At 38.1% G+C, this 14,824-nt stretch overlaps 2 protein-coding genes and 1 long non-coding RNA gene across 6 annotated transcripts in view; 1 reads left to right on the forward strand and 2 right to left on the reverse strand.

Moving 5' to 3' along the window:
- The first annotated feature begins 606 nt into the window (after nucleotides 1-606).
- Nucleotides 607-7,983, forward strand: LOC127655766 (uncharacterized). Its single transcript, XM_052143741.1, has 3 exons — nucleotides 607-841; nucleotides 6,141-6,209; nucleotides 7,451-7,983. The coding sequence occupies exons 1-3, from the start codon at nucleotides 612-614 to the stop codon at nucleotides 7,803-7,805; spliced, it is 654 nt and encodes a 217-aa protein (XP_051999701.1). The 5' UTR covers nucleotides 607-611; the 3' UTR covers nucleotides 7,806-7,983.
- Nucleotides 7,984-10,974: 2,991 nt separating this feature from the next.
- The window catches only part of LOC127655772 (pleckstrin homology-like domain family B member 3), a 33,383-nt gene continuing 29,533 nt past the window's right edge, over nucleotides 10,975-14,824 (reverse strand). The window contains exon 15 of the mRNA XM_052143749.1: nucleotides 10,975-11,547. Coding sequence (XP_051999709.1) covers nucleotides 11,413-11,547 — 135 coding nt within the window. The 3' untranslated portion in view covers nucleotides 10,975-11,412. The remainder of the gene's footprint in view (nucleotides 11,548-14,824) is intronic.
- On the reverse strand, nucleotides 12,782-14,350 carry LOC127655776 (uncharacterized). Of its 4 annotated transcripts, XR_007972079.1 has the most exons (5): nucleotides 13,978-14,350; nucleotides 13,682-13,933; nucleotides 13,594-13,637; nucleotides 13,286-13,329; nucleotides 12,782-13,109 (listed from the first exon to the last, which is right to left on the reverse strand). It is a non-coding gene; the product is annotated as an uncharacterized LOC127655776 (long non-coding RNA). The 4 variants fall into 4 exon arrangements; XR_007972081.1 differs by lacking the exons at nucleotides 12,782-13,109; nucleotides 13,286-13,329 and adding an exon at nucleotides 13,159-13,185 and having other exon boundaries at nucleotides 13,582-13,637; XR_007972080.1 differs by lacking the exons at nucleotides 12,782-13,109; nucleotides 13,286-13,329 and adding an exon at nucleotides 13,373-13,405 and having other exon boundaries at nucleotides 13,582-13,637.

The raw sequence follows: 14,824 nt of genomic DNA on the forward strand, positions 1-14,824 counted from the left end.
TTTAATAAAAAAGCATGGAGATGGAAATTGTGAGTATTGCCAGAGTAATATACCTGAAACAGTAGAGCATGTAATAATGTACTGTCATAAATACAATGAGGCAAGGCAAAGGCTTGTTAATGAGTTGAAAGCAAAGAAAATGTCTTTAGAAACTAAAACACTATTGAACAGAAGTTCAAGGGAGAGTTTTGATTTCTTACTTTCTTTTTTGAAAAGTACAGGACTTTTAAAAAGGATATAAGATTAACTTAATTGTTTTTTTTGTTTTTTTTTTTATCAATATTTGTTTAATTGCTGGTATATTTTGTTTGTTTATAACAGTAAAGAATAGCCAGTAACTCCCGTGCCTTACTCCAGTCCAGTGGTGGCGGTAATGCACAAGAAATAGTTGCTAACCGCCAAATAAGAAGAAGAAGAAGGGAAATTAAATATTCTTACCTCTCCAACTTTGCTTCGGGGCATGAGTACATACAATTAAATGTGTTGTCTTGAATCATAAAAAAAAAAAAAAAAAAAAACTTTGCTTCGGGGTAGGGCTGGGACAACGCGTCTACGTCATCGATGACGTCGACGCAAAATATGCGCGTCGATTCGTCGGACCCAAAACAAAGATGGCGGCGCAGGCGAGTAGTAGCAACACGAGCGGCTCCTCAGACTATCAGAAGAGCAAGGCGGCATGCACTCGTTCCTCTAAAGTATGGGAATTCTTTAATTTAAAAGAAATCAATTCCGTGATATGTTGTCTTTGCAAAATGGAGATGGCCTTCCATTCTAGCACCACGGCAATGCACCAGCATCTGAAGAGGCGCCACCCGGGAGCAGTTGCAGATGACAGAGCACCGTAAGTTTTTTTTCAACTCCCCACTTTGCACTCGATGTTGTCGACACCTAAAGTTTTCGCTTATAGCTATTAATAATGCGCTTATAGCTATTAATAATGCGCTTATAGCTATTAATAATGCACTTATAGCTATGAATGTCGTGAAAAATACATAGAGGACACTGACAACGCGCTGACAGACAGGACCAAGCAGGTAACATTTAATAAAGTCTCAACTTTCAAATTTGGTCATTCAAAGAAAATTAAACCATAAATAGGTTTACTATTTTGTGGCTCTTTAATGTGTCGGGACAGATTGCCTCAGTTAAAGCTGCTCGTGAACCGATCATCTTTTCCTTGATTCATTTATAGCATCAAATAGGCTAAACATGAATGTTTTTTTATTTTATTTTATTTTTTTTTATTTTTTTTTATTAATTATCAACAAAGTTTGTACAAACACTTGTATATACATCATTGATATACAACATAGATATAACAAATACTTTCACACTAAGGGGTTATTGCTAATTTATATGAAGATATTAAAGCAGTTACAAATTTTCAATGTTTTAATTGCTTTTTGCTTCATAGAAAATCGAAGTGAATCAATATAAAGCTCAATTTCTTTCTTGAATGAAGTAAAATAAGGTTTTTTACAGGAGAATTTACATTTATGAACATAAAATTTTGCCATTAAAAGAATAAAATTGATTATATAAGTCTGACAATGCTTGATTCTACTGTTCTCCCAAATACCAAATAAAATATGTTTCCAAAACAACATAAATTGGTCATCAATGTTTCTTGTGATAAAATCACAGACATTTTGCTAAAATGGTCTTACAACTGGGCAATGCCAAAATAAATGAACCACAGTTTCAGGGCAACTGTCACAAAAGGTACAATTAACATCAATATCACTTTTAAATTTTATAAAGTAATGTTTTAGAGGGTATATTCTATGTATCAATTTGAATGATACCTCCTTAACTTTGTTTGTAATTAAATATTGATTAGGTATAAGCCAAACCTTTTTCCACACAATATCTTCTGTAAAACGATTCCAATATGAGTAAATATAAGGCAAAGACACATCATTTCTTTGAAATAACTCTCTTATAGATCTGTTCTTCGCGTTAAGGGAAAAACAGATATTACCTACATAAGTACTTACTATAGTAGGTGGGGACAATTGTTGAGTATTAATTCTTTTTTGATGTTTGAACAGCATACAGATTTCAGGAGAAATTGCTCCAAAAACTTTTGCATATTCCCCTGGTGTTACAGGAATCTTATAATGCGCCAAAAACTCATTGTAAGTGAAAAGAAAACCCTTTGAATTAAATAACTGATCCACCAATATGATGCCATTATCACACCAATGTTTCAAAAACAACGATTTGCGCTTATATAATATATCCCTATTGTTCCATATATAATACTTATGTGGTGAAAAATTATGCTTGAAAATCAATGACCATGATAAAAAGGCCTGGCGATGAAATTCCGAAAGTTTCACTGCTAAACATGAATGTAGCCTACATCAGAAGGACTGTTGTGACGTCAGTACGGTAGCCTACAATCCATTATTCAAATCCACCGACGTTAATCTTCTCTCTCCTGACTACTTTGTCGGAGAAAAATGGTCAGATCGCCAGTCAATCAAACTCTCGGCAAATGTTTTTTTTTTAAACATTTTATTAGGGCTGCACGATATTGGGAAAATATGCGATATTGTTGTTGAATATTGCGATAACGATATTTCTTGCGATATAATATTTCCCTAAAGAAATTCAATTTTTATTAGTCATTTTAATAATAATACTAAAATAAACAGGTAATAGATATTCTTCAGTTTAAAAAACTATGAATGACTGAAAAACACAATAAAATGCATTACTCTCAAACATTACTTTATTCACATGTAACCATGAGCATTTTTTTAAACAAAATATTCCCTTTCTTGCCTGTTTTTTAAAATAAAATTATTTTTTAATGAAGAAAAAAAAAATACTTTTAAACGAAGTGTACAGGCCTTAAATAAATTTGTATTTAGTGGAAATACTTAAATCTCGTCAACATCCACAAGAATAAGTAATAACATGTAGGCCTAAACCTATATTTCAGCGCAATGCTGTATGTGCTTAACAGTGAAAGCTATTTTATTTCAGGTTTTTTGCCAGGAAAACTAGCATATTGACCTTGTTCGGTTTTAAACATGTGCGTTGGCATGTCACAACATTTCCTGCTGTACTAAAAAGGTGAACTAGTTGCAGGTATACAGAGATACATCTCGACGCATGTGTTGTATATCTGTGGAATTGCGACTTGAGAAAAATAATTTCTCGATGGAAGCTGATATCTCCGGTCCAATTTGTTAATAGGCCTATTTCACAAAATGGCGACCGCAACCGGAAGTAGGGTAACGATTCTTCCGGTCGCGCCGCCGCTCTTTACGATCCCCATTCATTCTTGGACATTCTTCGCAAAATGGACTGTGAACAGCGTGTTTTTTCTCAGTCATTCATGTACTTGCCAAAAGTACATATATCCGATGTTGTCCGTTTTGTTGACATTTTTCAGGGAGATGTGAAACGATCAAAATTGGACAAAGGTTACAAATTCTTTTTTGAGCAATTTATTTTTGATTACCAAGGTATGTATTATTTACGATAGGCGATTTACCTTTTGTAGGTTTTATGGATGAATTTCAAAGTGGTGTAATAAAAAAAACCGAGTTTTAACCATGTTTGTGTGTATTTGGACACTTCAGTCTCAAATATTATTGCAGGGACAGTGGTAATTAGGGCCAGATGTTATAGGTCGTTAAGAAAGCGTGAGGAACCACAGCAACTTGAGGTAAATACATACTGGATTTAGCTAATGATGAATGGTATATTTTTTGATAACCAATATAAATTCTACTTGTCTCAGTATCAATAGTAACGTCAGCAGCTATAGTTAGAAAAAACAAAACAATGTTACATTCATTAAAATGGCATTGCACTTGATGACACTTACTATACCAATCTTCACCCACAAAATCAATAAATAAATAGAAATGATGTCTGATTGTATGTGTGATATCTAGTGGCTTTAAAAAAAATCATGTTATTTAGTTGTCCAGGAGAGTGCAGCAATCTTACACTAGATTATGGCTCATTTTCATGTCATCACCATGAATGAAACTAAGAATTGTACATCTTTACAGTAAATTTAATTTAACTTTGCTATTTTATCTAAACATGAAAATAATGAAATTAAGGCAAATAAATAATAAAAAACTAATTTTACACTAATGATATTACATTTTACACTCACCCGGGGGAGCGCGGCTGTCTGGCGTAATTTAACTTCTCCCCAGTTGTTCCAGGAAAACCGAGAAGGTACGGCCTGCGGTGTAAGATACTTACGACCGGACTCTCTAACACAGACTTCGTCCTCCGTGAAGTGCTTAGCACACAAAAAAGTACTGCCTTTCCTCACTGTGAACGTCGGCCCCTCCTCTCTTCGTATAGCCCATATCCAACGCCTTTTCAACATTTCATCGCAAGGAAAGCTGTGAAATGATAAATAGGGTTGTTTCTTTTTCGAGTTGAAACATAAAGGTGCGCAACATGTCTGACTCCTTTTAGATTCCGCCATTGTTCTCCGACTGCTGCTGCTAGCGCGTTCACCGGAAAATAGTTTACCCTACTTCTGGTCTCGGCGGCCATTTTTGTGAAATAGGCTAATTAGACTCACAAAGCCTTCTCTGTTCAGTGTTAACAGGCATCATGTCTTTAGCTAAAAAGCGTGTGATAGATTCTGTTAATTCCCTGTGGCGTTTCGATGTTTTTTCATAAGGAGTTACACTATCAAAACGTTTATTTATGGTTGTCTGTGAGACTCTGCTATTGTTAACCTTACTTGGCATTTCGTTGGCAGTTTTGAGCTTACTTATTAGTCGTTATATTGCTCCCTGTGGTTGCGTTCCAGATGACTGTGGAGATTTGTTGTATTTCCTCTCGATGTGGCCACAACTTTTCGGCACGACTTACACAGTACTTGCTTTTGGTACATGTCTTCTCTCTTGAAGCCAAAATATTGCCATATTTCAGACGTACTGTTCTTTTTAGCCACAAGTTCGTCGCTGTTGTCATTTTCCGACTCGCTTGTCTCATCTCCTGCCGTTAGTTTTTATTTTCCACCCTCTCTGCTCCAAGCCACTACTAGGTTCTGTGCCACTGGTGAGGCGGGTATAAGACCCCATCTGATTGGTCAAATTTGGATAAACAACTTATGCATGCAACGCACACATGCTTGGCACATAAAAAAAAAGAAAATGTATTTATCGCACCTCTCTGCGATACGGATATCGCATATACTATTATCGCGATAACAATAATTTTTCGATATATTGTGCAGCCCTACATTTTATACACCCCCACCCCCCGATGAAACCGGTATTACCGGTGTTTTCACCAGTCGATGAATCGAATCGAAATCGAATCGGACTGAAAAAAATGAATCGTTAGATTAATCGATAGCATCGAAAAAATAAATCGCTAGATTAATCGTTTAAAAAATAATTATTTATCCCAGCCCTACTTCGGGGTTCTGGCTCGGTTTTGTGTACGCAAACACAGAAGGCACAAAATCAGGACTACTAGAGTCCAATGACGCCTCACCTTCAAATAAAACACACACACGTTTGTTTACTAGCCAAATCTACCGCCAGCTTATGAAACTAGCTGCATGTGGTCATCAAACATCAGCTGCATTGATAAACTACACCGTAGGCTACAGACAATCAATAATGTAAACCATGCTTTCCATTAAACTCAAGAGTACATAGATAAACGTACCTGATATAAAGTGGGCGCTGCAGACGCGAGCATTTGTTATTATGTCCTCGCTCCAATCAACACGTTTAATCGCCTGCAGCCACAGGCACCGCCGGTTCTTCTGCAACGGCCGTGATCCTGTCGGAATCCTATAAAACTTAAGCCCCTTGGAGGAATATCGATTAGTGCAACCGTAAACGCAACAACCAGACACTTTGATGCTGGGAAACCGTTTTGATTCACTTTCGGAGTTGCTAACACGTCAGAGCCAGTGGGAAACAACACCACTTCCGTTGCCAAAATGCGCGCGCAACTATTTGATCACGTGGGCTGTAAAAGGGTCTATAGAGAGAACATTATTGTCTTAAATCAAATAAAATGTACCACTATGAGGATAAATGATATGAAGATCACGACAGGCTTAATCAAATATTTTTTTATTTGTATATAAATATCAATTTTGATTGGTATTTCTTTGTTTCACGTGTTAGACCTTTCCAGCAATCAAAGCAGCTTCAACACCGACAGAGCGCCAGCGGCACGCCAAACCAGGCAGCAAAGTGAGTTATTGCTTATTTGTTAACAATTATTTTAGTTTTGTTAATTTGACTTAGAACAGCCCCAATATTATTAGTGGTGCTTGCCAAAGGCAAAGCATCACTATTGTTCTCTTGCATACTTATTTTTCTTCTTATTATTATTATTCCACACAAAGTTTGGCGCGCTACTCCTCCCTCAGCTTGTCAAATCGTGCGGCTCATTGAGGAGAGGTGCGCTGTATCTTTTCTAAGCGATCGGGTGTACGATGTTCGCACAGCGGACGAAAAAGCGGCCAAAAAGTCCCATTGACTTAACATTGCGCAATGTTCAGAAATTTAAATCCCAACCGACGTTTTCACACACACAGACACCAAAGGGCCTGACAGCCCTGCGTCTCTCCCTCTCTCAAGCAGCCAATAAGTAATGACCTAAAATCTTCATAGCAAAGTGCTAAAGCATGCTTAAAAACATGCTAGCATCATTCTAACACATGTTAGCATCCCCTAGCGAAGTGCTAAAACATGCTAAAAACGTGTTAGCATCATGCTAACACATGCTAGCATCGCCTAGCAAAGTGATAAAACATGCTAAAAATGTGCTAGCATCATGCTAACACACGTTAACATTGCCTTACCTAATGTTAAAACATGCTAAAATTGTGCTAACATCATGTTAACACGTTACCATCGCCTAGCGAAGTGTTAAAACATGCTAAAAACATGCTAGCGTCATGCTAACACATGCTAGCATTGCCTAGCGAAGTGCTAAAACGTGCTAGCATCATGCTAACACATGCTAGCATCGCCTAGCGAAGTGCTAAAACATGCTAGCATCGCCTAGCGAAGTGTTAAAAAATGTTAAAAACTTGTTATCATCATGCTAACACATGCTTGCATCGCCTAGCGAAGTGCTCTAACATGCTAAAAACGTTCTAGCATCATGTTAAATAATGCTAGCATTGCTTAGCGAAATGCTAAAACATGCTAAAAATGTGCTAACAACATGCTAACACATGCTAGCATCGCCTAGCGAAGTGCTAAAACATGCTAAAAACTTGCTAACATCATGTTAACACAAACATAACACCTACATGCAACCATCATGAATAACACATGCCATCAACGTTTATGACCATAATTTTAGTTCTTTTCAAGTTATAACATGCTTTTTGACGAGTTAACTCACATTTCCTGAAGAAAATGTACATTCTAGTTTGTTATATTATATTTCATAATTCCTCCAAAACACTTGTGAATTGCAGAAAGACGCAAATACCCTCTCCGGCCTCTACAAGAGAAGAAGTGCTGGAACTGCAGAGAGACGTCCTACAGCTACAAAAGACAAAACTGCAATTAGAGATCGAAAAACTTAAAAAGGAGAAGGAAAATCAAGACCTTTACAACATCATTCTTAATAACAAACTTTTGCAGCTACAAAGTGAAGGGAAAATAACAATCAAATCAACTGATCGAATAAATACATTTTGTGACAGATCTGAACAGTTTTGTATTTATTTATGTAATTACAAGGACCGATATATTAACAAAATACCAATAATAATAATAGCAAAATACAATATAGCTAATACATTCATATATAATATTAATACTAAATAGCACTAGCCTATACACTCACCTAAAGGATTATTAGGAACACCTGTTCAATTTCTCATTAATGCAATTATCTAATCAACCAATCACATGGCAGTTGCTTCAATGCATTTAGGGGTGTGGTCCTGGTCAAGACAATCTCCTGAACTCCAAACTGAATGTCAGAATGGGAAAGAAAGGTGATTTAAGCAATTTTGAGCGTGGCATGGTTGTTGGTGCCAGACGGGCTGGTCTGAGTATTTCACAATCTGCTCAGTTACTGGGATTTTCACACACAACCATTTCTAGGGTTTACAAAGAATGGTGTGAAAAGGAAAAACATCCAGTATGCGGCAGTCCTGTGGGTGAAAATGCCTTGTTGATGCTAGAGGTCAGAGGAGAATGGGCCGACTGATTCAAGCTGATAGAAGAGCAACTTTGCCTGAAATAACCACTCGTTACAACCGAGGTATGCAGCAAAGCATTTGTGAAGCCACAACACGCACAACCTTGAGGCGGATGGGCTACAACAGCAGAAGACCCCACCGGTACCACTCATCTCCACTACAAATAGGAAAAAGAGGCAACAATTTGCAAGAGCTCACCAAAATTGGACAGTTGAAGACTGGAAAAATGTTGCCTGGTCTGATGAGTCTCGATTTCTGTTGAGACATTCAGATGGTAGAGTCAGAATTTGGCATAAACAGAATGAGAACATGGATCCATCATGCCTTGTTACCACTGTGCAGGCTGGTGGTGGTGGTGTAATGGTGTGGGGGATGTTTTCTTGGCACACTTTAGGCCCCTTAGTGCCAATTGGGCATCGTTTAAATGCCACGGCCTACCTGAGCATTGTTTCTGACCATGTCCATCCCTTTATGGCCACCATGTACCCATCCTCTGATGGCTACTTCCAGCAGGATAATGCACCATGTCACAAAGCTTGAATCATTTCAAATTGGTTTCTTGAACATGACAATGAGTTCACTGTACTAAAATGGCCCCCACAGTCACCAGATCTCAACCCAATAGAGCATCTTTGGGATGTGGTGGAACGGGAGCTTCGTGCCCTGGATGTGCATCCCACAAATCTCCATCAACTGCAAGATGCTATCCTATCAATATGGGCCAACATTTCTAAAGAATGCTTTCAGCACCTTGTTGAATCAATGCCACGTAGAATTAAGGCAGTTCTGAAGGCGAAAGGGGGTCAAACACAGTATTAGTATGGTGTTCCTAATAATCCTTTAGGTGAGTGTATGTTACATTACTTTAAATTGCAACTGCTAGCCTACTATACATATTGTAATAGGCTAATAATACATTTTAATATTAATATTACTACTGCTGCTAATAATTTTTTTAATTTTTTTATATTAGCGTACTACTACAACTATTGGTCATACTAGGCCTACTGATTAAAGAATGCATTTACGATGGCATCTCTGACAACAAATCCAGCCTGTTGGAAATCTTGTTGCAGAAGATTTGCTTCATGAGCCTCTTCTTCAAGATCATCTTCCTCTTCGAAGGCAGAATACATTTTGGACATGTTAAAAAGAACAACGCAGGCGACAATAATTTTGCAAGCCCTTGGAGGCTCAACGCGCAGTTCGCTGTGGAGACAGTGAAATCTCCGTTTAAGCTGTCCGATCGTCCTCTCAACTATCGACCTTGTGTGTGTCAACGCATTGTTGTATCTTTCCAATTCATGAAGGGCGTCATGAGCCATGGTCGGCAGGGGTAACCACTGTCCCCTAGCAGAAGACCACCGTGCATTCCAGCTTCAAAATCTCTCATAACTCGGAAAACATCTCCCACTACAGACTGGAAACTCCCAGTTGCAAAGAACCGAAGTGCTATAACTGAAGCACAGAGGGTAGTGAGTGGTTGCGCTGGGTCACATGGTCAAGGTCGCCTTCCAGTTTGTCAGCAATTTCATAAATTCCGCGGCAATCAAATCGATATTCTCGAAGCAGTTTTTCATCGCTACGATGGTCCAAAGGGTTCTCCCTATCCCTAAAAATTCTTCTTTGCACATAATGATCTTTTGCCCCAAGTGAAGGAGTTCAAGTACCTCGGGGTCTTGTTCACGAGTGAGGGGACAATGGAGCGGGAGGTTGGCCGGAGAATCGGGGTAGCGGGGGCGGTATTGCACTCGCTCTATCGCACCGTTGTCACGAAAAGAGAGCTGAGCCGGAAGGCAAAGCTCTCGATCTACCGGTCAATTTTCGTTCCTACCCTCACCTATGGTCATGAAGGCTGGGTCATGACCGAAAGAACTAGGTTACGAGTACAAGCGGCCGAAATGGGCTTCCTCAGAAGGGTGGCGGGCTTCTCCCTTAGAGATAGGGTGAGGAGCTCAGTCATCTGTGAGGAGCTCGGAGTAGAGCCGCTGCTCCTTTGTGTCGAAAGGAGTCAGTTGAGGTGGTTTGGGCATCTGGTAAGGATGCCGCCTGGGCGCCTCCCTAGGGAGGTGTTTCAGGCACGTCCAGCTGGGAGGAGGCCTCGGAGAAGACCCAGGATTAGGTGGAGAGATTACATCTCCACACTGGCCTGGGAACGCCTCGGGGTCCCCCAGTCAGAGTTGGTTAATGTGGCTCGGGATAGGGAAGTTTGGGGCCCCCTGCTGGAGCAGCTGCCCCCGCGACCCGACTTAGGATAAGCGGTTGAAGATGGACATAGACATAATGATCTTCAGCTGGTTCCATAAATTCAGCCATGTCATCTTATTTTTGTCTGCGTTACTCTTAAGGTAAAGTTTTCCTAACCTTAAACTGTACTTGGGAAAATGACAGTTAAGGGGCTTTATGCAACACTGAACGGTTTTTAAGGGATTACTTAAGTAAAAGATAGACACCTAAGGGTAATTCTAAGGGTGTACGATGTTTCAGTAAAAACAAACTTAAGTAACACTTCTGCAACACCCTTAGGTTTAAGGGAAAATTACACTTGAGGTGCTTTATGCAACCGGGCACAGAGCTTAAATACATAACTACATGATTTTGCTTCTATCCAGATTGTATTATTATTTATTACTATTAATCACTGCAGAATATTGAATTAATATAGAGCACTTTTAGGACCACATTTTAGCATTTCATGTTGTAAAGTCAAGTTCTGTCATTAGGCTTCAGTTTTACCAATTATTTTACACAATAACATTAAAAAAAACAATTCAACAATGCTTTTGTAGTTCATGATATTAATAAACTCATCCTTTTTTTTTAATGTACATTTTTATTAACATTTCGCTGAATTTTTCCCCCCACAAATATGAATCAATTTCAATTGCAAAATATAATATAAAACAAAACAAATAGTAAGAATAATAAATAATGTGTCAGAAATATAATGCTGTTGTTGCGTTAGTGTAACAGTAGATGGCAGCAGAACACAGACACATTGAATGTGTTTATTTCTACAGTATGTGCTGCTTATGTCACACTTCCATACTTGCAATATATACAATATTCCTGTCTCCGACAGTCCTACAGCTCCACGGAGATGTTCACTTTGTGCTGTGATGTCCAGTAAAAAACCTTGAGTGCAATTCTATGAGATAAACAAAGACTAAATGTCTCTGTTGTAGTGCATCAAGTAAACCTCTGAGTATCTTTTATTGAAGTCTTCATCAGTATCTGTTGTGTTCATCGGTCGCTGTGACAATCACATCCATCCAGATCCTCATGGCTTCTGCGCTGTGAGCCACGAGAAAGAACAGACGCTCGTATGTTTTCACACAGAAGGTGAAACTCGGTCGTGGAGACTGAAACACAAAGAGAATGATGCATCAAGAAAAGACATAACTGACTAATCATATCCTATATATATATATATATATATAATGTATTATGTATATGGGATCATGACACTCATTGTTTTGTTTTTCATAACTACATTAAAAATGTAATTCACACAAATCCAGAGACAGTAAAAAATTAAAAATAAAAGTCTCTTTAACCCTTTAAGCTCTGATGGGCCCGCAAGAAAACAAAATGGTCAAAATATGAATAACTGCAGTCTTGACCCACACAAAACAGGTTTCATTTAAAAGTTTAGAAGCTCTTCTTTATAATGCATGTGACATTATGAGCAAAACTGAACACGTGCTTTGAAATGTACAGATTGTGTTACGTTTTGATCATTTATGAAAATGTTGCACTGTACATATTATTGCAATCATTAAAAACATCAAACTCATCAAATATTCATGTGTCATATGTTGTTGGAAAGATCTCAAAGAGTAAAATACAACCAGACTATTTGTTTTACTCACAGATATATAGCGAGTAACAGCTAAATATATGTCTTTCACAATTATGTTAGTGTTGCTTATATGCTGTGTTTTCCCTTATAACTTCAGGAAATATAAAAGGAACATAAACTATCACATATGATTATTTAGAGTCAGTGATTATCTTTCAATCGAGTCCACACACAAGATAATCAGATGTATAGATCATTAGATAATCCACATGAAGCACAATGTTACATATGACCACCAGGAGATGGCGCCAAATACACGACACAGACTCAATGATGACTCAAATGACACAGAATGAAACTCATTCTGTGAAATCTCATGACTAAAATCATGTCTGCATGCTATGCAAACCTTTAGTCATTGTTGTGTTTGCATGTGTAATTAGTTCTTATGTACAATTATTATCTTTTATTTGTTTGGAGATGTTTTTGGACACTATGATCAATTATATTTGTAATGTTGGAACTTTTGATTGCTTTGTCATATCAACATCAACATTTAATCAGATACAGTTGACATGATTGGGAACAAAACAAACCTTATTTACAACCAGAGATATAATGTTAAATATTCTCAGTCTGAGAGTCTCAGAATGTATCATAATCTATATTATATCTATAAGTTTTCTTTACAGTGAAACCAAACATTGTGACCCTCCTTAAGTTTTTTAGTTTCAGTTTCGAGTTTTAAAACTTTAATTTTGGGTATGCCTTACTATTGTAATATTCTCATTTGACTTTTGTTTTTGTACTTTTATTTTGAAATTTCCTGTTTAGTTCCTGTTTTCTAGTCCTTGTCAATTCCTGTTTTCCCTTGTTCATGTGTCCGGTTTTCATTGGTTTATTGTTTGATTACTTTGATTCAGTTCTAGTTTGTCATTGGTTTTAGTTAATTGTCTTGTTATCTTGTTTGAAAGTTCTGTTTGTTTATTGGCCTTTGTTTCCCGGGTCTTGTGTATTTAAACCCTCATGTTTGCCTTTGTAACTTGTCAGGTATTGCACTTGTAACCTTGTTGTTCACCTATAGTTTAGTCTTGCCTGTGCACTTGTAACCTTGTTGTTCACCTATAGTTTAGTCTTGCCTGTGCACTTGTAACCTTGTTGTTCACTTATAGTTTGGTCTTGCCTGTGCACGTGTAACCTTGCTGTTCACCTATAGTTTAGTCTTGCCTGTGCACTTGTAACCTTGTTGTTCACCTATAGTTTAGTCTTGCCTGTGCACTTGTAACCTTGCTGTTCACCTATAGTTTGGTCTTGCCTGTGCACGTGTAACCTTGTTGTTCACCTATAGTTTAGTCTTGCCTGTGCACTTGTAACCTTGCTGTTCACCTATAGTTTGGTCTTGCCTGTGCACGTGTAACCTTGCTGTTCACCTATAGTTTAGTCTTGCCTGTGCACTTGTAACCTTGTTGTTCACCTATAGTTTAGTCTTGCCTGTGCACTTGTAACCTTGCTGTTCACCTATAGTTTAGTCTTGCCTGTGCACTTGTAACCTTGTTGTTCACCTATAGTTTAGTCTTGCCTGTGCACTTGTAACCTTGCTGTTCACCTATAGTTTGGTCTTGCCTGTGCACGTGTAACCTTGCTGTTCACCTATAGTTTGGTCTTGCCTGTGCACGTGTAACCTTGCTGTACACCTATAGTTTGGTCTTGCCTGTGCACGTGTAACCTTGCTGTTCACCTATAGTTTGGTCTTGCCTGTGCACGTGTAACCTTGCTGTTCACCTATAGTTTGGTCTTGCCTGTGCACGTGTAACCTTGCTGTTCACCTATAGTTTGGTCTTGCCTGTGCACGTGTAACCTTGCTGTTCACCTATAGTTTGGTCTTGCCTGTGCACGTGTAACCTTGCTGTTCACCTATAGTTTGGTCTTGCCTGTGCACGTGTAACCTTGTTGTTCACCTATAGTTTGGTCTTGCCTGTGCACTTGTAACCTTGCTGTTCACCTATAGTTTGGTCTTGCCTGTGCACGTGTAACCTTGCTGTTCACCTATAGTTTGGTCTTGCCTGTGCACGTGTAACCTTGCTGTTCACCTATAGTTTGGTCTTGCCTGTGCACGTGTAACCTTGCTGTTCACCTATAGTTTAGTCCAGTTTGTATACATGTACCTTGTAGTGTTGTTCCAGTCCTGTCCAGCCTTAGCATTAGTTATTTCATGTCGTGTCTAATTTTGTCATTATTAGTTTGGTCCTTGGTTTCTTGTTTTGTTTTCTTTCACTTTCATAGTTAGGGATACTGTTTCACGTTATAAGAATAAACTGCACTTGGGTTCATCTTTACTTTATCATCATTGTTTCTGCCTGTTTTGTGTCAACACCGTTACAACTATTCTTACTTCCTTCTTAACAATTTTGTTTTGAAATATTATTTATACAAAGTCATGTGATGTAACCAACATGCAGATCATGTGACCAAAATAAATAAATAAATAAAGTGAATTCAAAAAATTAAAATTAAATCAGATATTTCAACATTTGTATAAAAAAAGGACCACATTTAGTTCAGGTCAAATGGTGTAACCCTGAGAACACATCCTTATATTCTTGACTAAAAATGTAAAGTTATTTTTTTCTTAATTAAATTTTTATTGGTTTTGTTTATAATAATAATAACTATTTCTTACATTTATATAGCGCTTTTCTAGGCACTCAAAGCGCTTTACATAGCATAGGGATGATGCAACGGCAGCCACAGTGCGCCAGAACGCCCACCACACACCAGCTATTGGTGGAGAGGAGAGAGTAGAGTGATGTAGCCAATTCAGGGATGGAGATTATTAG

This window comes from Xyrauchen texanus, chromosome 15 (genome assembly GCF_025860055.1).
Source record: "Xyrauchen texanus isolate HMW12.3.18 chromosome 15, RBS_HiC_50CHRs, whole genome shotgun sequence".
NCBI lineage: Eukaryota > Metazoa > Chordata > Actinopteri > Cypriniformes > Catostomidae > Xyrauchen > Xyrauchen texanus.